General features: G+C 39.6%; 1 protein-coding gene across 1 annotated transcript in view; it reads left to right on the plus strand.

Moving 5' to 3' along the window:
• The first annotated feature begins 409 nt into the window (after positions 1-409).
• LOC148542639 (transcription factor ETV7-like) overlaps positions 410-23,475 on the plus strand; it is a 55,929-nt gene continuing 32,863 nt past the window's right edge. Inside the window, exons 1-3 of the mRNA XM_088467411.1 lie at positions 410-471; positions 12,103-12,232; positions 22,619-22,783. Of these exons, the coding sequence (XP_088323537.1) occupies positions 430-471; positions 12,103-12,232; positions 22,619-22,783 (337 nt within the window). The 5' untranslated portion in view covers positions 410-429. The remainder of the gene's footprint in view (positions 472-12,102; positions 12,233-22,618; positions 22,784-23,475) is intronic.

Here is a 23,475-nt window from a genome sequence, read left to right on the forward strand (position 1 = left end):
TAGTTACATCACATTTCATGTTCACTATTTATATAGTATATAGTCAGACCATTTGCACTAACCATTATTATTGTTATACTGCATTCAATTACATGACGTATTCTGGTTTATTTCCTTCTTCTGATCTATCAGTTTGGTTCTGTTGTCACTTTCACTTTCTTCTATACAACGCTGCAGCACAAGGAAACATTTGCTTTCAGCTCATGCACTTTGAACAGAAATGACAGCTTCTGGTATCGGAGATTCTGAGATGTTTCTGGCTGTGAAAATGAATTTTGAACTACAGTAATTGTGGACATCCAGGAAGTTATACAGTGATTTTAGCAATATACGTATAACAAAATATTTCCTGCAAGGAACAAATAATTACTGGACAGAATCTATCTGGCAGCGCTGAATGCTTTTAGTTTTGATACATCAGATGTAGATATGTCAGACAAGGGAAACTATTACACCACTGCTGACCATAAGGTAAGAGTGTTTGGTCATCTTTTGTTCAAAGATCGGGGCCGTAAGTAGGGTAGTGTGACCTGTGCCAATGTTTCAAATAATAAAAAATAGATTGTAGGGTTCAATACTGCAGTCAGTCTCTTATACAGTGCTGCAGAATATTTTGTCACTATATAAATAAGCATTATAAAGCTTGCAGGAACTGTACTTCCATGAAGGAATGTACCTGAATTTTGTGTGTTGCACAATAATGCTAGTTATGTCTAACACACTGGTAATCTATAGTCTGCAGGTGAATCAGTTTCACAGATTATGCATATTTTCTGGTTGTTGGTTAGGATTTTAAGGACTATCTGATCTAGGAAGTTTTGGTAATTGTTTTCAGCAGACACTTGCCAATTAATGATGATGTGCCACATGGTGTGCATCATTACAGTGGAGCACACAAGGGGGTTTCTGTACCAAGAAACCCCTTTGATGGACTAATTTCTGAGACAGATCACAAGTTAGTTTTCTCCAATGTCCTGCTGAGTGGGATGAGGCCGGCATGGAGGCTCACTAGGAGATATATGCACCTTCAAGTAAATTCTCCTGTATTTAAATTGCACCTTGCTCACAGGACACAACACAGGAGCTATTTGCTCCTGCATAGGAGGGTTGTAATTATTAATAATAATAATAATAATATTATTATCCTTTATTTTATGGTTCCACAAGGGTTCTGCAGCACCTTACAAATGAACAAAACAATAAAACAGTGACGCACAGTATAAAACAATACAGGACAAGGACATCATTTAGATGTATCCGCAATCATAACACTTAAATAAGCAACAGGGTGTCAGCAACCAAGAGTTAGGTGCTGTTGTAGGTAGTATATAATATTATAAGTAAGGGAAAGGAGAAGCACATTGAGATAAGAGGGCCCTGCTCGTGAGAGCTTGCATTCTAAAGGGGACTAACTACAGTATATAAAATTAGTTAATTATTAATTTAAACTATTGCAGTTAAGCATATCTAAAGTATGTGTGGTTGCACACTACATACTGTAGGTCTGCTTACAGTTGGTGCAATGGTATAAACTAACAATTAGACGAATAGCTTCATATACAGTAGTTAGAATGACTAGACTTTCAACAAGGGAGCAAATAGCTCATATGTTAAGTGTCTAACTCTGGTATATGAGGTTGGGAGCTAAGGGCCTGATTCAGACCCGCTCGCGAGCGCTGTGTATTAAGTGTTAAGTGTATGAATATACTGTAGTATAGGAGTTTTGTTGTTTCAAATGCCTTGCTTGGAGTGTTGATGAGTAACTGATATAGTACAAATGACTAGAAATATAAATATAAATAATATGTAACATTAAAAAACATCCGTGTTCCCAAACCAGCAGCAGCGACAGCCATAACGTACTTCTCTGAATCAGGCACAGAGTCCACAAGTCCTGAACAAGAGTTGACATTGGGCCTGAATCAGAGATGGATGCTATTCTGATGTTCTTCTTGTAGTTGAGCGATTATCGGTGGTCTGTTCATGCATCAGAGTTGCGCTGCGCATGTGCTACGATGGACATCTGACGGTGGTTTCACAGAAGACTTGTTTGTAAAGTGAGTGACAGGCAGGGATTGTTTGGGGATGGTAATGGGGAAGTGGCAGCTGAAAAGCCGGCATGTCACAACCTTTTCTCTGGTGGGCGTCTCAATACAAATCCCGACGGCTGTGACATCTGCATATTTTCACACAGCCAGCATTAGCATCCATCTCTGAATCAGTCCTACTACGTACTTCTTGGGGCTGTAACTTTATTTCCTGACTCTACATTGTCCTCCTCAGCCCAGCCCAGCCCAGCCCAGCTCAGCCAGCAGTTTTTGGATTTTTGTCCATGTTTTGCCTGTAGTACATCCAGCTCTAACACTGGTAATAGCTGAATCCACCACATTAATCTACATCTGTGCCAAAAGCAGCAAACTGTTCCTTTCTTCAACCCAAACTGAAGACCATTCTTTATTAAGGCAACAATCTTCTCTGTACAGGCACTGCATGAACTAATCCTCCCAGAATAATGGCACTAAAAACCCCTATCTAAATTGAATACAGCCGTTATTTTCTATTGCACACATTGTATTGGTCAGATTTTTACCTACTAATCCTTTTAATTCCCACAAATTCCGAGCAGCTTCTGTAGCTTATCTATTTAAAAAATACAGATGTGTCCACTTACATCTTACCTCTGTGCGCAACAAGTCGCATTAAAATTATATGCTGCCTGCCTATATTCTGTGTGCGACTGCAGGTGTATCTGTATGTGAATGGCTACGGTACAGTGTCAGTGTAATCAGTAGAAGCTGTATGTGTGTTCTATTCACATTGCTTTGTGAATAAGATGCGTTCGAAGGTAAAAAGTCGCACAAAAAGACACGGCACTACCAAGTCGTGGCGTGGCATTGCGTGACTAGAAGAGCTGTTTAACACACAAGGATGTAAGATGTATGTGGACACATCTGTAGTGTTCCCATTAATTACAATATACAGCACAGAATTATTTAAAGAGGACTTAAAATAATTTGTATAAATAAACATAGATCACGGTATTGCGCTATGAATTCTCCCAAACAGTAATGATGCTCTTGATCTCTCCCGGATATTCTTCAGATGTGGGGAAATCCTCCACCTGTGTTACATTCTGTTTGGAATATAATTTTGACCTTTATACATCTGGTTTGAAATGGATCTATTGTCCCTATTTTTTTATGAATCTTTATTATTGAACTAGCATTTTTTTTATCTTCATCTTGAGTTTTATTATCTTTTCTACAAGCTAACATAGGGAGGAACAGTGTCTAAAGTGGATAAAGAAACCTTGATGTGTACAGCATAAACGTAAGCACTGATTCATGTGCATTTCCTAATACACATATTGGTATATGAACTCCTGGGTGTGAGATACTGCACTCTACTCTATTTTATGTACATAAGGATATCACCTATACAGAATATTGACACGTCTTGTTATACTAGAGACAAGCAGTGTGACTGTAATACGTTTCTTGTCTGCTGTCTTATTTTTTCTAAAAACCGAAATACTGAAAGGAAATATTTCCACATGAATGACACCCTGAGGTCTACACAACGTGGAAAAGAAACCTTGATGTGTCTACCATATGCTTCTTTTATGTAAGGGTAAATGTAAACATTTGTTCTATGTGTTCTTCTGGATACAAACTGGGTTATCTGTGGTACACCATCTGTTGGATTTCTTACCCTTTTTGGATGTGCATGAAGATATCACCTTTATGGACTATTGACACCTGTGGTGTTGTTTTTGTTTTATTATATGAACATTTTGTTCTGATATAGACTTTATTGTTTTTTATAACTTTCAAAACCTGAGAATTTGGAGGACTGTCCCACATCTGAAAAACATCCAATCATGAGTATCAATACTGTTTTTGGACAATTCATAGCGCAATACCGTGATCTTTGTTTATTTACACAATTGCTTTATGAGTTTGGTGACTCTATAAGGTCTCTTTTTGCTGCTCTGAGGCGTAGCGCCACAAGTTCTATGCTCTGTATTTTAGGACTTAATCATTCTTGCTGACTTTCTGGCTGTCCCCTCTGAGAGATGGCAGCCAGGCCGGTACAGCAGGCAATAAGCGGGGCGTGATGGCACGATCAGGTCATTGTAGCCCTACCCCCCACTATACAATGCCGTGAATCATGTCATCAGCCACCCGAACCACCCACTTCACTCAGGAAGAGGGTAGTGTTGGGTAGATGCAGCACCGGGAACTTGAATACTTGTCACGGCAGCTGGGACCACCACCCTGGGTTAGATGAAACTTTAGCATGATCGTAGACATAGTATTTGGTAATCAGCAGTCTATGATAGGAGTGTACAGTATCATAAAGTGCACAAAAGCATATGGACAGTGGGGGAGATGCACTAAGCCTTGGAGAGTGATAAAGTACTAACCAATCAATTCCTAACTGTCAGTTTACAGGATATGTTTGAAAAATGACAGTACCTGATTGGTTGGTACTTTATCACTCGACACTTTATCACTCTTCAAGGTTTAGTGCATTTCCCCGTATATGATGGAAATATGCAGACAGACATGCACAATTGGTTAAAAATGCAGTAAGTCAGAGACAAAGTCAGTCCAGGGGGTATATTTACAAAGGTTCGAGTTTGTTTTGTGTTCGATTTGCCATTCGATTTTGGTTTGATTTTCTTAGAGGGGATTTACTAAAGCCCAAATCAAATGTCAAATAGAACAGAAAAATGAATTTCCTGCAAAAAAGGGAAATGCCTCATCTGAGCCCGTCATTAGGGAGGTACCATCCTTCGAGGATGGTACTGAGTTTGTGGGTCGGTATTTTCATTATTTTATTTTCCGAAGACCAAGGATGCCTACAGAGTTCCGGTCCAGGTATTGTAGGTGAGTATGTGTGAGTGTGTATGTGTGTATTAAAAGTATAGTTGTGGTTCTCCAAGTACCAGCAGGTGGGGGAGGCTTGCTGGGAACTGCAGTTCTAACGGTAAAGACAATGTTTACACTACTATTTTCACACTACACTTTTACACAATCAACCCGGCACCCACCGCCCATGGGTGCCAGGGATAGTCCCGGGCTATCAGCCTAGGCCAGGGGTGCCCTGGAGTGGGGAACCCCTTTATTGGGGGGTTCCCAACTCCTCAGGGATCACCGGCCTGGGCTGACTAGTGGTCAGGGGTAATGTTTCGGCTGGGGAACCCAGTGATAGGGTTTCCCTGGCTGTGGCATTACCCTCCCACTAGAAAGGGACAAGTGCTGGTTATGGAAATTACAGGGGAATCCTATGCTTTTTTTCCCCTGTAATTCCAGAACCAGGACCGTCTCAGAGCCTGGTGCTGGTTGCGCCAAGTACAGGGGAACCCTCTGCAATTTTTCCCCTGTATTTACACAACCAGGACTGGCTATGCAAAGTCTGGGGCTGGTTGTACTTAATGGAGTAGTCCCCACTTCATTTAAAAAAAAATTAACACTTAACAAGCTTTTTACACGCATGCATCTGTGTATGCATGCATCTGTGTCAAATAAAAATGTTCATGCTGAAATTGAAAGCATGAAGCAGGTCTATTCATTTGGGGCATTGAAGTTCGTTTTGGATTGGGATTTGGTGTTCGATTTGTACATGAGATTTAAGAGATTCATAAAAATTTATCTCAAATCGTACCTTAGTAAATTTACCCCCAGGTCACAATAATCAGAATCCAGGAAACAGAAAATGGATAGTCCAGGCATAGTAGAAGTCACAAACAGACGTCAATAACCAGCCAGACAGAAATATTGAAACGCTAGTGTGAATGCTATACCCGGCAAGGTGTGTACTGAACAAGCGACAATTTGAGTAAGCTGGCATCCATGAGAATGAAAACATTCCAAAAGGAAACTCCTATAGATGCTCTGAATAAGTAGTTACTGTATTTATATAAACTTTCAACACTTTGCGAGCAGTTATCTTTGGCAAGATAGTCACCTGTCTAGGAGCAACATAAAAATGACAGCTCATAGGAAAGTGTGCTAAATTTATAGTACGTATTTATTAATCCATAAAAGGGAATTATCATATTTAAAACATATCGGGCTGATTCAGAGACGCACGCAATGCCAATGTTCACGGAGTTGAGCGATTACCTGTTACTGCGCGCATCAGCCAGCAAAAATCCCGATATGGAGCATGTGTTACATAGTGCGTAGCAAACAAAGGCGCAGTTATGAATGAGATGCATGGTATTAGAACTGCCTTGGAAAAGTGCAGGGTGTTCCCTCGCGGTGACTGGAAGATACACAAAAAAGGGTGTGTTATATGAGTGTTGTGTGCATGTCACTAAAGAGTTAACATACACAGACCCTCAATCACATTGGAGGCCATACTGCACCTGCCATAGGGCTTGTGCAGGTTTCAATGGAGCTACTGATGGTGGTATGACAGCGTCTACAGTCCTTGCACATTAATACACACAGATGTACACCTGGGAAGGGCTTTGTAGAGGCATTTTCATAAAGTCACAGATGGGTGACCACAAAAATACCCAGCTTAGCATCTCTGCTAAGCCTCTGTATCAGGCCCTTCACGAGCTCAGAAAAGGGAACGTGGTCATGACTTGAATGATGGGGGTGTGATCTTGTGCTAAACCTTCATCTAAGCATGCTAGCCAAGCAGAGGTGCAGAGCTATGGAGCTTCACGGCGGGGCATTCACACAGCCAGATTACCCCATCTGGCCATCAGCCCTTTTGGCATTAGCCCTCTTACCTTTTTGTCTGTCTGTTACTACCCAGTTAATGTTGTTTCCATTTGTAAAGTACAATGGAATATGCTGCACTATATAAGAAACTGTTAATAAAGAAATAAATTAGCCAGAATTGCCATCTGGCCAGCCCAGCCATGAAAGATACCAATCTATCCAACTGGAGACATCAATTTGCCTGATTCAGCAAGGATCACGATTGCAAATCTGCACGCAATATCAGCAGTGTTATGCAAATGCATTGCGATCACAGCCTAATATAAGGACGCCCACTTCCCCTTACACACATCCGTAATACTTAACTGAATAGCAAAACCATTGGTACAATCGAGTACCATTGGACCCATATGCACACTTTCACAAGCCCTGACCTTACTCAGAAATTGCTAACAGCCACGTGCGCTATCAGTCCTCACATTGCATATGGCTACGCAGTGGAAAATTTGAGCACGGCCATGCAATGGTGTTCAGACGCACTGGCACACCAGCGTTCGCCCGACCACCCTCCCATCACCACCCCCAAATGGCACTTCCTGTCATTCAACAAAATAAATTAACACACACCGTGCTGGTATACAATAGAAATGGATAATAAATAGATGAATTTATTAGTTCTCAAGAATATGGTAAAAATAGGGATAATATATCTGAAGGAATCAAACAAACATATCAACAATAAAAATACATGATCAGCAATAAATATATATGGATAAAAATAAAAAAATAGAGAATAAAATATAAAAAATTATAAAGGAAAACCGAGCATAAATATTTGAATATGGTAATGACTAGCTGGTGTGGAATGATGATAATAATTGTGCTGGGTTGAAATCACAAGATGATAGTTCCTATATGGAAAGTTCCAAATGAAGAGATAAAAAGGCGTTTTGACACACTTGCTAGTTAATGAACAAATTTTGTAATGTTGTCACCGCTTAACCTGCAAACAATGTATCCGTATAAAGCCACAACGATGAACACTCTGAGGCTTGTGTAGCACAACAGTTTAATAACCTTTTGAAAAAATGGAAGTGTTATCCCGTCGGGCACACGTTGATAGAAAGAGGTAAAGTACTGACCGGTCTCTAGGTTTTAAAACAGCAAGGTGGGGATAGCGTGATTCTCTCACCGGCTGTGCTGTAGCAGTACTGACAGGTCAGGATATACTCGAGATCACACAGCTTCAAAGATGCAGTACCATGGCTCTCCGTCCGGCTGCACGGTAAGGTTACCTGTCGGAAACCAGGACCAGAGGGGAGCTGAGAGGAGTTCCGGATGTGTGAATAGGCGCGGCCGTGACTTAGATATTCTCCTCGCACCGGAATCAAGGACTGCAGATGCTGGTGATGCTTGCAGGAGCGGGTACAAAACAGGACACTTGAGGCAGGTAGAGACAGTAACGCGTTTTGTTCCAATCCTGGGACTTTTTCAAGCTGGATGCCTCTGTCAGTGTCCTTCATCTTAAATAGGAGTCATAATGAATCTAATCAGTCTCAAATTAGTGGCCATAGGTAGCTAATCAAGGTATCCTCCACTGATTGTCCATTTGTCAGCACATGATAGTTAGCAACTTTAGTATATCTAGAAATATATAAATCTGTAGGAATAATTCAAATGATAATAATATAGAAAAAATATATATATAAAAAGACCAAAGTCTATACCTAGACAAATATCATATATTAAATAAATAATGAATACTGATTAATGATCGCAATATCTTACACAAAAAACTAAACATATATATACTATAGAAGGCACATGTATAAATAAGGACAACAGTAAATAAATGTGTGTACATACATATAAATGTGCACAGAGCACACCCACATGAACATTTTAGGGAAATGTGAACAACCCTTTGGGGATAAATATATATTCAATTATACACACCAAATCAAAGGCAAAAAGCGAACAAACATCATCCACAATGTTAGTAATTTAATCGATTAATGAAAAGCGGACATTAGTTATAGGATACACATATATGTATACAAATTTATTATAATATTATATATTAGATAATAGTTGTGCGAATAAAGAAAAGTAGCACAAATATTCATTTAATGTAGTTTGAAAAAATAATCAAGATAAAAAAATAAATAAAAAATACATAAATGAAATAACAAAATAAAATATAAAATTACTACCACAAGGATCCAGAGAAACTGCAACATTAGAGCAACAGTATTAATAGTAGATTATATATTGATATCAACCAAATTATCTTATAATAGGGATTAGTTTATACTATATTAGTATGTTAAGAGGACAAAATGATAAGGGCAACCAGGAGAAAAAGAGAACGCAAATACCAATCTAATATTTAGTAACTAGTTATTTTGTTTAATTGTCTGATATGTACAAAGACTAAATTAGATGCACACATGTTAAATTGATATAAATAATGGTCTAAAACAAATTGAAGCCCCCCAAAAGATAATAAATTAAGACACAAATGAGGATGACTAATGATCAAGAGAGGCAGGGGAAGAGAGAACGGGAAATTATAGTGGGTTGCTAGACTCGGGTGGCAGGCACCGTGTGCCATCCACCAACCAGACAGTATGTGTGGATGGCAGACGGTAACCGCCAGCCAAGCCGAAGGCTCAATCCACAAATTCAAGGGATTCGTTGAGCCCATCTGTGGACAATGTCTGTAGTCTAAACATCCATTCTGATTCTGCTTTGCAGAGTTTCCTGAACCGATCTCCCCCCCTCAAGGTAGGTTCGATAACATCGACTCCCAACAGGGAAATTTCTGATGGGTCACAATTATGATGTTCAAAAAAATGTCGAGATACACTATGTGACATCAGTCCCTTAAGTATATTGGTTCGATGTTCTCGAAATCTCTTCTTCAGGGGCCTTGTTGTATGCCCTATATATTGCTTTGGGCAAGTACAACTCAACATATAGATTGTATAATCTGTTTGGCAATTAATACAATTTTTGAAAGTATATTCGGTTTTATTAGCTACTGATGCAAAAGTCTTACTTCTATTCTGAATATAACCACAGGTAAGACACCTCGGGCGATTACAATGGTAACATCCAAGGGGTCTATCTGGAAACCAGGTTGAAGTATTCTCCAAAGGTTTCGACCGGGGTTTCTGCATACTAGGTGCGAGAAAACTGCCCAAGTTGTGATTCTTTTTTAATACAATTTTAGCTTTTGGTTTAATACATTTGGACAGAATTGAATCATTCAGTGACATAGTATAGTTCTTATTTACTATGGAGCGTATTCGTCTAGATTCATTGTTAAACTGTGAAATAAACAATAGGGAGGAAGAATCCACATCTAAAACTTTCATAGAAGTATCCTTAGTTCTAATTAATTTGATGCTCTCCTCATTAGTTGAGGTGAGTCTAGAAGAAAATCTATCTTTTTCAAGAGCATGTTTTTTTGCTTCTTCACCAAATTTAAGGGGTAACCCTTATCCAAAAAGTTGGTTTCTAATTGTTTAGCATGGAATTCAAAGTCTGCCCTCCTAGTGCAATTCCTCCTGATGCGCCCCATCTGACTTTTTGGTATGTTATTTATCCAAGGCCGGTGATGGCTGCTTAAATAATGAAGATAGGAGCAGCAATCAACCGCCTTGGTATATAGAGTGGAAATTATCCTATTTCCTTCAGCGGAGAGAGTGACATCAAGAAAACAACTGAAATGTGACTAAAAGTGGAGGTGAAGTAAAGATTCACATGGTTAGTGTAAAGGTATTCAGTGAATCTAACAGTTGAATCAATATCCCCATCCCAAATAAAAATGAAATCATCAATAAATATGCCATAGAAAACCATGTGCCTTCTATAGTATATATATGTTTAGTTTTTTGTGTAGGATATTGCAATCATTAATCAGTATTCACTATTTATTTAATATATGATATTTGTCTATGTATAGACTTTGGTCTTTTTATATATATATATATATATATATATTTTCTATATTATTATCATTTGAATTATTCCTACAGATTTATATATTTCTAGATATACTAAAGTTGCTAACTATCATGTGCTGACAAATGGACAATCAGTGGAGGATACCTTGATTAGCTACCTATGGCCACTAATTTGAGACTGATTAGATTCATTATGACTCCTATTTAAGATGAAGGACACTGACAGAGGCATCCAGCTTGAAAAAGTCCCAGGATTGGGACGAAACGCATTGCTGTCTCTACCTGCCTCAAGTGTCCTGTTTTGTACCCGCTCCTGCAAGCATCACCAGCATCTGCAGTTCTTGATTCCGGTGCGAGGAGAATATCTAAGTCATGGCTGCGCCTATTCACACATCCGGAACTGCTCTCAGCTCCCCTCTGGTCCTGTCTCCGACAGGTAACCTTACCGTGCAGCCGGACGGAGAGCCATGGTACTGCATCTTTGAAGCTGTGTGATCTCGAGTATATCCTGACCTGTCAGTACTGCTACAGCACAGCCGGTGAGAGAATCACGCTATCCCCACCTTGCTGTTTTAAAACCTAGAGACCGGTCAGTACTTTACCTCTTTCTATCAGCGTGTGCCCGACGGGATAACACTTCCATTATTTCAAAAAGTTATTAAACTGTTGTGCTACACAAGCCTCAGAGTGTTCATCATTGTGGCTTTATACGGATACATTGTTTGCAGGTTAAGCAGTGACATTACAAAATTTGTTCATTAACTAGCAAGTGTGTCAAAACGCCTTTTTATCTCTTCATTTGGAACTTTCCATATAGGAACTATCATCTTGTGATTTCAACCCAGCACAATTATTATCATCATTCCACACCAGCTAGTCATTACCATATTCAAATATTTATGCTCGGTTTTCCTTTATAATTTTTTATATTTTATTCTCTATTTTTTTATTTTTATCCATATATATTTATTGCTGATCATGTATTTTTATTGTTGATATGTTTGTTTGATTCCTTCAGATATATTATCCCTATTTTTACCATATTCTTGAGAACTAATAAATTCATCTATTTATTATCCATTTCTATTGTATACCAGCACGGTGTGTGTTAATTTATTTTGTTGTAGTGCTTGCGGGGTTGCAATTGTTCCCCATTTTTCATACCGCTGCAGGTATCTTTAGACTCAGTTACCAGTGTGATATATAAGCGCTAGGATATCTTCTCCACTTCCTGTCATTCACTTTGCTATCGCAGATCCATGCATGTGCAGTGCGAATTAATCGGCCGATTGCGTGCGTAATAGCAACTGCCAACCTTGATGAATCAGGCATTGTGTCTGTTTATTAAAGGCTCCTAGAAAATAACTTTAGGGATGTGGTGTTCCTTCATTTATTAAAAGTAGTAGATTCTAGGTATAATCATAATATATTATGCCATATATTTACAGGAAAGACAGATGAAAAATGTTTCTGCAAAGTATACAGTTGATGCAGGATTCCAGCATCCACCACTGGGTCATTACCAGTCACAGTGTTCCTTTATTGAAGAAGTGATATGCAAAGTTCCTGGAAGTCTCAGTAAGTACACCCCCGAGTAACATAGGAATGCATGTGGACTACAGAATTCCTTGGAGCCTAAAACAGATTATAATAAATGTGTGTTATGGCAGTAGATTAGGGACTGGGATTAGGACTGGGTCTTGGACTGTATGGCCCAGAACATCTGCATTCAACCTTAGTAGTGACAGTAGTAAAGTGATCTTGTGATGAGAGGTTTCATATAAGGAGAAGATGTTTTCATTACAGTCCAAATGGGTTAATCCTTGATCAGCTAACTAGAGAGTGAAAAGGTTGATCACCCCTGAAGGTATATAGTGCAACTTTGCTTCCATTGTAGTATTTTCTTGTCTCATCATAGCTGAAAATGATAGTGATGGGTGGTGTTAGATTTGTTATTAAATTTTCTATCTGTGGGATAACCTGTGATTTCAGGGTTGTAGCTAGAGGTCCAAAGACTGTAGTCTGCACAGTAATGGTACAGGGGGTATGGATGCAAAGAAAAAGAAAGATTAAATGCAAACATCCTGAAAGCAGGAACAATGGGATGTGCAATAAGAAACATTTTACCTCAATAGCAAAACAAACATCTCAAGATTTTATTTTAATCAAACATACTGTAGTAGGATTTATAAACTGTATAAAAGGCACCAACATTCAAAAGATGACAGAAATGTCAAGAATAATACTTTGATCAGACAACAATCTGAGATCTCTGTCAGCACTTTACCAAGTCACCTAACTGATGAGTTGGTTTCCTTATTTCTACCAGTAGAATAATTTTAGCCAAGTTATCTTTTTTGTCCTTATTCGCCTATCCTTTTTATGCAGTATGGTGTAAGATGTATGGTGCAGCTTAGATGCTCCACCACAGGTTGTGATTCCCGGACTTTCATTCTTATTTGCATAGTAGCTGCATCCAAGGTCGCTTATAGTGTAATAGGCATTTTGGATAAGCATGTTTGTTGCAATATAATTGGAATAGAGATTATGGACAGCACTGAGTAGCAGGATGAGTATGGCTCACCCATATCGGTCCTCTGTCTTTTGCCTTTTTCCACAGGTTAGAATCCAAGTCAAAACCACTGCTGCATACTATGCCAAGGGCAGTGTCCTGGGTACTCATGCATTGTACATTTGTTGAATAAAAATGCAAATAAGGCATAAAGCACTTTGTGGTGGTACACATGGTGCAGCATAGTTGTATTATCTGTGGCTATTTGTGCATAGGTGTCTGTAGACACATCTGTAACTAGACATGGAAATGTGTTTTTTTTACATATTCTAAAGCGGCACCAAATATACAAGGCATTGTGTGGTTCTTGCACTTCTCAAAAGGAGTTTGTGTAGCACATTTCATTCATTTTGCATATGCTTGATAATCTACCTCAGCAGCAATTCGACTATGTTATTGATTATAACACACTGGGTTCATGCTGCACGTTTAATAGCAAAGAAATCTTGTACCAACTGAATGTATCTATAGGGACCAAAGCAGGTATCAATCCCCCGATTTTGATCGCAAAAGCAGCCTCCATAGATTTCATTGGTTGTTGCTTCAATGCTGAATTTAATAACCATTCCGGAGCATAATTCTAGTAGATAACAGCATCTTCTGGTGGGTTTGGGTACTGGATGCCGGCACTCGGGATCCCGGTGGTCATAATCCCGATGCCTGCATCCCTACCAGGTTACAATCCCAATGCCTCCAGGTAAGTAAACCTAACCTAACCCCTAACCATACCCCTTACCCACCCTCCCCACACCCTAAACCTAACCTTTCCCCCAGTGCCTAAACCTAACCCTCCCTCTCCACAGAATAAACCTAACCTCCCCCCCACAGGCTAAACCTAACCCCCACCCTAGTGCCTACCCCTAAAGCCTAACCCTAATGCCTAACCATAAGTCTAGCCCTCCCTCTAACCCCAGTACTTACCTTCGGGATCCCAGTGGTCAGGATGCCGGCGCTGGTATTCTGGATTCCGGACATCGGGATTATAATTGTATCCCCTTCTGGTGGCATTAGACATTGTAGCCTATAGGCCACACATTGCACCATTCATCAGGAAAGAGATCCATTCACACATCCTGGTCAGTAGGACATGAATGCATAGTAGCATGGCAGGATACTGAATGAGAGGTAAACTGATGGCTATGGAGCTCCTGTCCCTGCATGAGTTTTGTATACATTAGGGCATTACTTAATTTCTTATTGTCACAATAAATGGTGAGAAGAAATTATAATTATCTGGTCTAAAACCTGATAACAAATATGCACCATTGTCTTTCATAATAAGATCCTTTTCTCAATATTTTGACAACAATTTAAACAAACATTAATGAGATTATGTATTAGCACACTACAATAATGTTTTATAAAACTGTTGGATGCATATAAGCTGCAAATTGGATGCAACATACTAGTTAATAATGTATTTCACAAAAAGCATTTACTGTGTAAATGTGAACTACATAAACACATATTTGGATGTCTGACAGGACAACTCCTACTAATTGACACTGGAACATAAATGTAACAGTGTAAGAATAACTCCTAAAAAGCTATATAACAACTCACCCATAGTACACATAGTGACGGTTTCTCAGCAGGCTAGACATCGACTAGGAAACTAGTCAGCTACTGAGAACATTTGTTATAAGAGCTCACTTGGGGTGTATTATTACTGGTTCAATAACAGGAGTAAACTGCAAGCAGCAATACAACATATCACTATCTGGGGTAACCCTTGATGCTATTTATTTGTATGTACAAAAATATGCAAATGTCAGCTTGAGCATTCCTCTAACGTAGTTAAGTGTGATGGACTGAGCTAGCCCGATGCCGGAAGCCGGATGGATGAAGATCCCGACAGGGGCACATAAGTACCTTAAACCACCCTAAACCTAACCCTCCCTTATTGGTGCCTAACCCTAACCCTCCCTGTGGGGTGTCCCCGGAGGTACCTAAACCTAACCCTCTCTCCCACGGCTAACAACTAGGGAGCCCCGGCTTACCTTCGTTCGGGATGCCGATTGTTGGGATTTCAGCATCTGGCTAAAGATAGGCATCAGGATTTAGACGCCTATCTTTAGTCCCTGGTCGAGATTCCAGCATCGGGATTCTGACGGGTCTGACCTTTGCCTGAGGAAGGATCCTGGAGATCCGAACGCATTGCAGGAAACAATTGCATGTGAACCAAAGGGAGTTTGCAGGACCCAGCCTACCTTGGACTTTATTGAGCCTTCTGCGGTGGTGCCGAGCTGCTGAGTCCAGGTTCTCATGCTAAATCGTAGCACTAGCGCACCGCAGCGATGAACCTTGGTGAAAGGCTGTCATTTGGAACCGCACTCCTTTGTTTGTACCAATATCTTTTTACTTTATATGGATGTTTTTATGTGTTTTTTGTTTTTTTATGAAATGAATGGTATTTCTGATTTCCCACCAATTTGTAGGTAATTTATGATTCTTGATGCATATTTTTCACAATCGAGCGCCAACCATTAACACTCATTTGTATTTTATTTGAAATATTGAAGTTTGATCTTACTTTTTTAAGTGTTAATTGGGGCTGCAGGATTGTTGTTGTTGCACATTTATAGGTATTACTTTATTTTGTATTGCATGCACAGTACCAAATAATCGCTCGACTGTGCAAACATTGGCACTGCAAGCACCTCTGAATCAGGATCCATGAGAGGTACAATGCAGAACATAATGCTAAGAAAATGATTGTAACTCGATTGATTAATTGTGAGAACTTCAGGTAATGCAGTAAGAAGAGCCACATAATACATACAGTAACACTACTTACAATCAGACTAAACCCAGATCCCAAATAGTAACTACTACATTATCATAGGCAAACGCAGGGGGGGGGGTTTCCGTCTGCCTGGAAACCCCCCTCCCCAGCGCATACCATGACCACAGTAGAAATAGTAATATAATAGATTGTTACTAGTGCTGCATGTTCTTCTCAGTATCACAAATTAAATAATTAGCACCACCTGTGGATCTTTTAACATGTTTCAGCCAATATTAAATAACCTGTGCACCAACTAGGAGATCTGGAAAACATGCACTGTTAGGGATGTGCTGCTATAGAGCCCAATATGTACTTATATGTCCAAGGAAGTGCTAGGTTCTTCTGCTGCTCCTCCAGGCTCCTGAAATTGCTCCCATGACCTGGAATGGTGCTCACATCTAAAATAAAAATATTCAGCTCAGGCAGGATGGCCCTACTGCCGCATCTAATGGGTTACTGTGATCTCTGGTCCTGCATATGCTGGAATTATTACACACAATACACATTGTATGATGCATATTAAAGCTGGAAAAATACCAATTCTGCCCTCTTCATGGACTGGCCACACTCACTCTAAAATCAAGCATTTGGAAACCCCTCTCTAGAAATCCTGCATTTGCCACTGATTATATTATACCAGGTATAATAGAATAATAATAATGTTATATATTTATCACTTTTATCCTACTAGGGAGTTAATCCAATTAGGTGCGAATGGCGAGGTGCAAGTTGCTATTTTCTCTTTGAATTCGTATAGCAAATTCATTTTTCAATACAATTAGCAACTCTCACTGAATCAGTCAAGCTAATTTTGCATTTTTAATAAAAATATATATGTCTGCGCTTAGGATTACTAAAGCATAAAAAGCAGAATGGAGCAATAAGTTTACCAAATGTTTAATAATGAAATACACATAAAAAAGAACTGCAGTTCCTGAATATTAAATGAACAATCAGCAGGTGCAAATATGCATCTATACACAAGAATTGGATATATATCATAATCCTGAAATGAACTTATAAAAAAGTTCTAAATACATAAAATAAAGTGTTGTTTGGCAGAAAAAAGATGCTTGTGAGTTCCGATTGTAAAAGAATGTCACAAATGGCAAGAACACGGTGATATAAATGCTTTCCTGGTTTCCAGAAGGAAAGCCAGCAAAAAAAAGTTCCTAAGAGGGGGGGATAGATATCGCAAGTTATGCATCAGAGAAGCGTATTGGATGCATGCCTTGGTAACTCTATACCCTGAAGGGTTAAATGAAATGGTAGAATTAGATTTTTAGACCCATGGGTGCTATTCATATTGGGTTATTATGTCTCCCTTGTCACAATCTGGTGATTATAATAGTGTGTTTGGGGGAATTCTCTTTCCCCTCTTCTTCAGGAGAAGTCCCTAGAGGACGAAATGCGTTGAGTCCAGCTGACCCAGGCTCTCTATTCTTTGGATACTTACCTAAGAGGACTGGGTACCATTTTAAAAGATAAGCACATTTTATTACTTTCATTTTGTATGTTTTGAATACTGTCTTCTTTTACTTTTGTAACCCAATAAAAACCCATTTTTAAATGTCCTGACGAGGGATCATCTGAATCTAGCTCGCATACACTGAATATATATGTTCCAGAGAGGGACTGAAAAGGGGTACTAGGAGATACGTGGAGGAAGACATACTACAGGCTATTAAATTAGCATTGTCTGGTACGCAGCCTCTATATATAATCATTATATTGATTTTAAGGAAATACTACACTCTATATACTCTCTCCCCCATGAGCTTGCATAAGCTCTTTATAAGGTGATCCAGCCGACAACATCCCATTCAATCCATCTAGTGTGGACCACTCATTTCTGGATTTCAGATAAGCTTAAAAGATTTTCTTTTTGGTACGCACATTCATTTATATGAGCACCGGTATTATTTTAAGTAAAATACTACACTATTAGGCGCATGTCTTCTTAACCTATCTTCCAGAATCACTTCACCCATTAGCCAAACGGACATCAAGAGGACTGCTGCCGCCTTCTAATTAAGGATCAGTGACTTTGCAAATTACATCACACTCACAACCACTTATTGCACTAGATGCACGTTATTCATGTACAAATAACTTATTATCACGATATCTAACTTAGTCTGAGGGATTCAATATATACTGTGCGCTGTCCCTATACATCTTTCATATATAAATAATACCAATACAAAAGATATATAATCTTTTGTATTGGTATTATTTATTTATTAATTTTTCATTCATATCTAATTTTATTTATTAAGTGTTTTATTTATTATACTCATCCTCATATAGGTATTCATAAACATTTATATGTGTGTATAGATCTATATTATTTCATATTATATATAATTTTTTATTTTACATTTTTTTAGTTTTATATGGATCTTTTTATATATGTGCTGATATTCTTTTTCTTTTTACATAATGAAGGATATAAGTTGAACTTTTAGTCTAATTAAATGATTTAATTGTATGTAATCGTGATGCACTTTATTGAATGCTGTTTGATACAAGCTTAATGCTAAAGCAGATGGAATGCAATTAATATATAATTGAAAGCAGATGATCCACCAATGCTCTGATAGGTCACTACCTGTATAAATTGTTGTTCATGGACAGAGTGGTCATCTCAGCCTTTTGATAAAACACCTGTGAGAGGGGAGAAATGCGTTAAGGGAGAGCTCTGACACCTGTCCTAAGGAGAGCTCTGAGACCTGCATTTGTTCCTGTGAAAACTTCAAACAGATTACACTGAGACCTTTTCCAGCCGGGATTCATCCATTCACTGACCTACACCCAGGCTCCTTGCTGGAATTTCTAGACCCCATGTGGGTTGCATCCACGGTGAGCAGCAGACCAGCCCTTAGTAATCGGCATTGCCGCTGCATGTGCTTTTGCCAGAGGGAGACTGCGCTGTACGAGTGTTCTCCAGCCCTACACAGGAGATACATTGTATTTCCCCCATGCAGTGTAACAATCTTGGTTCTCATAAGAGGCACACTACATCCACACTACCCCTTTAATACTATACAAGCCTCCAGGGATATCTGGATTTCCACTGTTTAGCAGACGGGGAGCGGTGAGTCTATTGTGCTTAGGAACACTTTTTTTTTTTGCTGGCTTTCCTTCTGGAAACAGGAAAGCATTTATATCACCGTGTTCATGCCATTTGTGACATTCTTTTACAATCAGAACTCACAAGCATCTTTTTTCTGTCAAACAACACTTTATTTTATGTATTTAGAACTTTTTTATAAGTTAATTTCAGGAATATGATATATAGCCAATTCTTACGTGTATAATTATATTGATGCATATTTGCACCTGCTGATTGGTCATTTAATATTCAGGAACTGCAGTTCTTTTTTATGTGTATTTCATTATTAAACATTTGGTAAATGTATTGCTCCATTCTGCTTTTTATGCTTTAGTGATCCTAAGCGCAGACATATATATTTTTATTGTGCCTTTTGTGAGACGATTTGTGGCAGTCTCCTCTGTATGTCAGCTGCTGTGGATTCACTTTAGATTTCTGATTGATTTAAGTACATCACTACACTTGGTTTTTAAATTTAGCATTTTTCCATTCGAGATGGGAAGGAATACTGTTATTTTAAGGTTAAAATGTCGGGATAATGTGCTGAACCCCTTGGACACTCCCCCTCCCCTAATGACTAATTAGGCAATTGGAAGTTTCGAATTAGCTTAATTAGTCCAATAATTACGTCTTTTTTTTTGGGGGGGGGGGGGGAATCCTCAAATTACCCCAAACTCAACTTTTTTGTTAGTTTAGGCACTCCAAGTTTAATTACAATATTTTTTTAATCCTAAATCACATTTTTTCGACTTTTCTTTGCATTTTCCGTTTAATTAGTTTGAGATTAAACTAAAAAAGTTCGCTTTTTATTTTTTTTGCAATTTAAAAAAAAAGCACAAATCAGCCATTTGACACAATTTAAAAACCTACAATACCTTCCTAATGCCCACAAGCAGTCTTCTATATGGTCCTGTTAACTAAATTATACATTTTGGGGGGGTCCAGGATGGTTTCCCCACTTTTTCATGCATTTCTCTCACATCTCATTTGGCAGTCAATTTGCACCCCTCTGCTACAAGTAATGTGAAATTGTGAATAGGCATTTTTAATTGGATTGGAGAATTCTCAGGAGTGACAAACTCGCAATTCGCACCTAATTGAATTGACCCCTAGGACTCAAAGTGCTTTTGCATTTAAAACACAAAATAAAATGGAGACCTCTCTAACCCATTTGTTAGGGCTACCATGGAGTACTTCAAAGAAATTAAAATATTGGTGAGTATAATTTGTTTTTATATATAGTTTAGTGGACAGTTTTGTTGTTTTAACACTTTCCTGACATTGCCTGTATATTATAAAGAGGTTTATTTAGTAAGCTAAACTCAGTTGTTCCCATTTTAGCTGAAGATAACCATACTTTTTGTTTTATCTATATTTAGTTGGGTGTGGTATGTTAGGTCAACAGTTCTCATGTTGACATGCATTAAATCGACATGAATGTTGCCATGGTAAAAATTATGGCATGTGTTGACATGATAGAATAGATGACATGTTGACAGGACAGAATGTCTACCTGGTGGCCCAGCAGTCACTGACCTGGTAGCGACTGTTGCAGCAGTTTCAGCTCGGCATCTGGGTCCCTTCGGACATGTGACCAACACTTTCATTGGAGAGGTCTGATAGAGCGGCATCCTGGTGAGTATTTTAACCCTAACCCTCCCGGCAGTGCCCTTTCCTGACTGTTGGTATCCTCAGCATGGCGACATTTCACATGGCAACATTTCAGATGTCGTCATTATGAACTTGTTGACATTCTGAGGATGTTGATATGCTGCCTGTTGAGTTTCTAATGTTGACATTGCGGTTTCGACATTGAGTGTTGACGTGGTAACTGTCGATCCTGTAATGGGATCTCCTTTAGTTTAATTGAAAAGTGCGTTTTAAAGAGGGCTGTTCAGGAACGGTATTTAAGCGAAGCTGCTCTCATATCTTTTTTACCTACATAATGGCATCTCTTAATAGTGTTATGTGTCTTTCGTTTCCTGCCTAAGTGGAGCAAAACAAAGCATGGAAGAGCTTCTCCAGCAATGTGTTTGTTGCGACTCTCCCAGAACTCCTGTCCTGTTGATATTCTCTCACAAACAGGAAGTGCTCAGCCCACAGCAGCTCAGACTGTTATTGTATAAAAAAGCATAACTGGCAGCAGGTCCCACATGAAACCTCTTCTGTCCAGTAGTGGTGAGGGCAGCCGGCCACTTCCCAACCACCGCAGCCTGAGTAACATAGGAATCTGACTTACAGTCCATAGCACTCACTGTGCCCATACATAAACTGGTACATGCACAATGCTGAAAGAAACAAAGTCGCATATTTGAAATGTGTTAAGAAACTCCTTGCTGGCACAGTCCTTTATCACATGGACTATACCAACAAAAGCTTTTATATAAATATTATGTAAATGAAAATGTTAAAATTTGCAGCTGCATGTGCTGAGCAAGGGGGCACTGTGAGCCTCTCAGCCAGGGCAATTTAAGGGGGGGCACGATCAGTGTGGTTTCCTTTGCCCAACAGGCACAGGAGACTGCTGCTGCTCCTGCTCAGAGGTGGCAGCCTGTCTGGCCCTACTGCAGTCCCGCACACAGCAGTGTGTGCTGCTGTGTACAGGGAGGCTGCTGACAGATGGGCCTGGGTAATTAGTACCCACTCCCCCCTCTTTGCGTCCCTGTTCTTTTGTTATAAGTCTATGTACAGTACTGTACTGCTGACTCATGGAAGCACCACCAACTCTGGATATATAATTTGCAAGTAAGATAAGTTTGTACATAATCTTTAATGTTGGTACACTATCACCTTCTTTCTATGTAATTACTGATTTAAGATCCAGTGCGAGGTCCCTCCTACCTTGTTATACTGGTATACAAACTGTCAGATGCAATCCGTTCCCCAAATGTGAATTACACCTGATGTGTAGAGTTATTGTGAATGGGATGTAGTTAGGAAGCCGGCGGTTTAAATACCGACCGCCGACTTCCCAACTGTGAAACCCCGGCAGGGGACTAAAGACTATTTAAAAATCCCCACACTGAAATCCTGACGCACAGCATACCGAACATAGGTAATCCGGGCGTCGGGAGCTCTTAGCCGCGCGGGGGAGGAGGGTTACTTTTAGGGACTTGGGGCTAGGCACCCCCCCCACCGAGAGGGTTAGGGATTGGCTAGGGGAAGAAGGGGTTGGGTTAGGCAAAACCGGGGGGAGGTTAGGGTTAGGCACCCCCCGGGAGGATTAGGGAGCGGGGAGGGGGGGATAGGTTTAGGCACTCCTGGGGGGAGGTTAGGCACTAGGGGGGAGGTTAGGGTTAGGTACCACTAAGTGAGGGTTAGGAGGGGAGAGGTGTAGGGATAGCCTACTTACCTCCTCTGTCAGGATCTTCATCTGCCCACCTTCCAGCATCGGGATTTCAATCGCCAGGCTGACATCCGGCGGTATTACAGTACATACCCAACCCCATGACTTTGCACAATTCACCTTTTGTATACTATGTATTTCAGGAATTCATCCAACTCTGTGGAGCAAGGATGATGTGATTAACTGGCTGCGATGGGCAGAGGAAGAATACTCACTACAGAAAACAGATGACAGCAAGTTTGTAATGAATGGAAGAGCCTTGTGCATTCTCACAAAAGATGACTTTAAAGCCCGTTCACAAAGTTCAGGTAGTTTATCAGTCATTGTTTGCAGTGGGTGGTACCTGAGCCTCTTTTCATGCAGACATGCTGTTGGAAAAATGTAATGGATTTGATTTTATTGACATGTGGGGATTTCTGCAGGAATCCGACTAATTTATTGATGTTTCCTTAGGCTACCAAAACCTATAAACCAATGTCCAAAGTACTCAGATGAAAACTGTTTTCTAACCACTTCTGCTATCTTCAAAGGCAATTGCAATGTTGCAGAGCTATACTGTGCTATACACTTATAAGTAAAAGATAATAATATTTCAGAACCAAGATGAAAGCATCATACAGCAGAAACTATATACTGTATCTGGCATGACTATGCACTCCTAACTGCCACAGATTAATTAACATTTAGGCAACCTACTGTAGACTCCTGAATAAGGTTCAACATTCAATTTACTGTAAGCCTTTTTTATGTGGATTTTGGGAAGGTGCCACAAACCATTTTCTTATCTAGGGCCCCATGGGCTCTTAGTCAGGCTCTCATCAGAATGAAGTGACTGTTTGAGACAGAGATGGGGAACCTCCTGCCCAGGGGTCGTATAAGGCCCGCGGAATCATTTGGTCTGGCCCTCTGAGCTTTTTTTCTGCTAGTCTCATCTGGCTAGCAGGGTGCCTAGAATGGCACCCTGCAGCCAGAATCTATGCAGCAGTGCCGCCTGGAGAGT

Source organism: Taudactylus pleione, unplaced genomic scaffold (genome assembly GCF_031769625.1).
Source record: "Taudactylus pleione unplaced genomic scaffold, aTauple2 ptg000010l, whole genome shotgun sequence".
NCBI classification, from domain to species: Eukaryota; Metazoa; Chordata; class Amphibia; order Anura; family Myobatrachidae; genus Taudactylus; species Taudactylus pleione.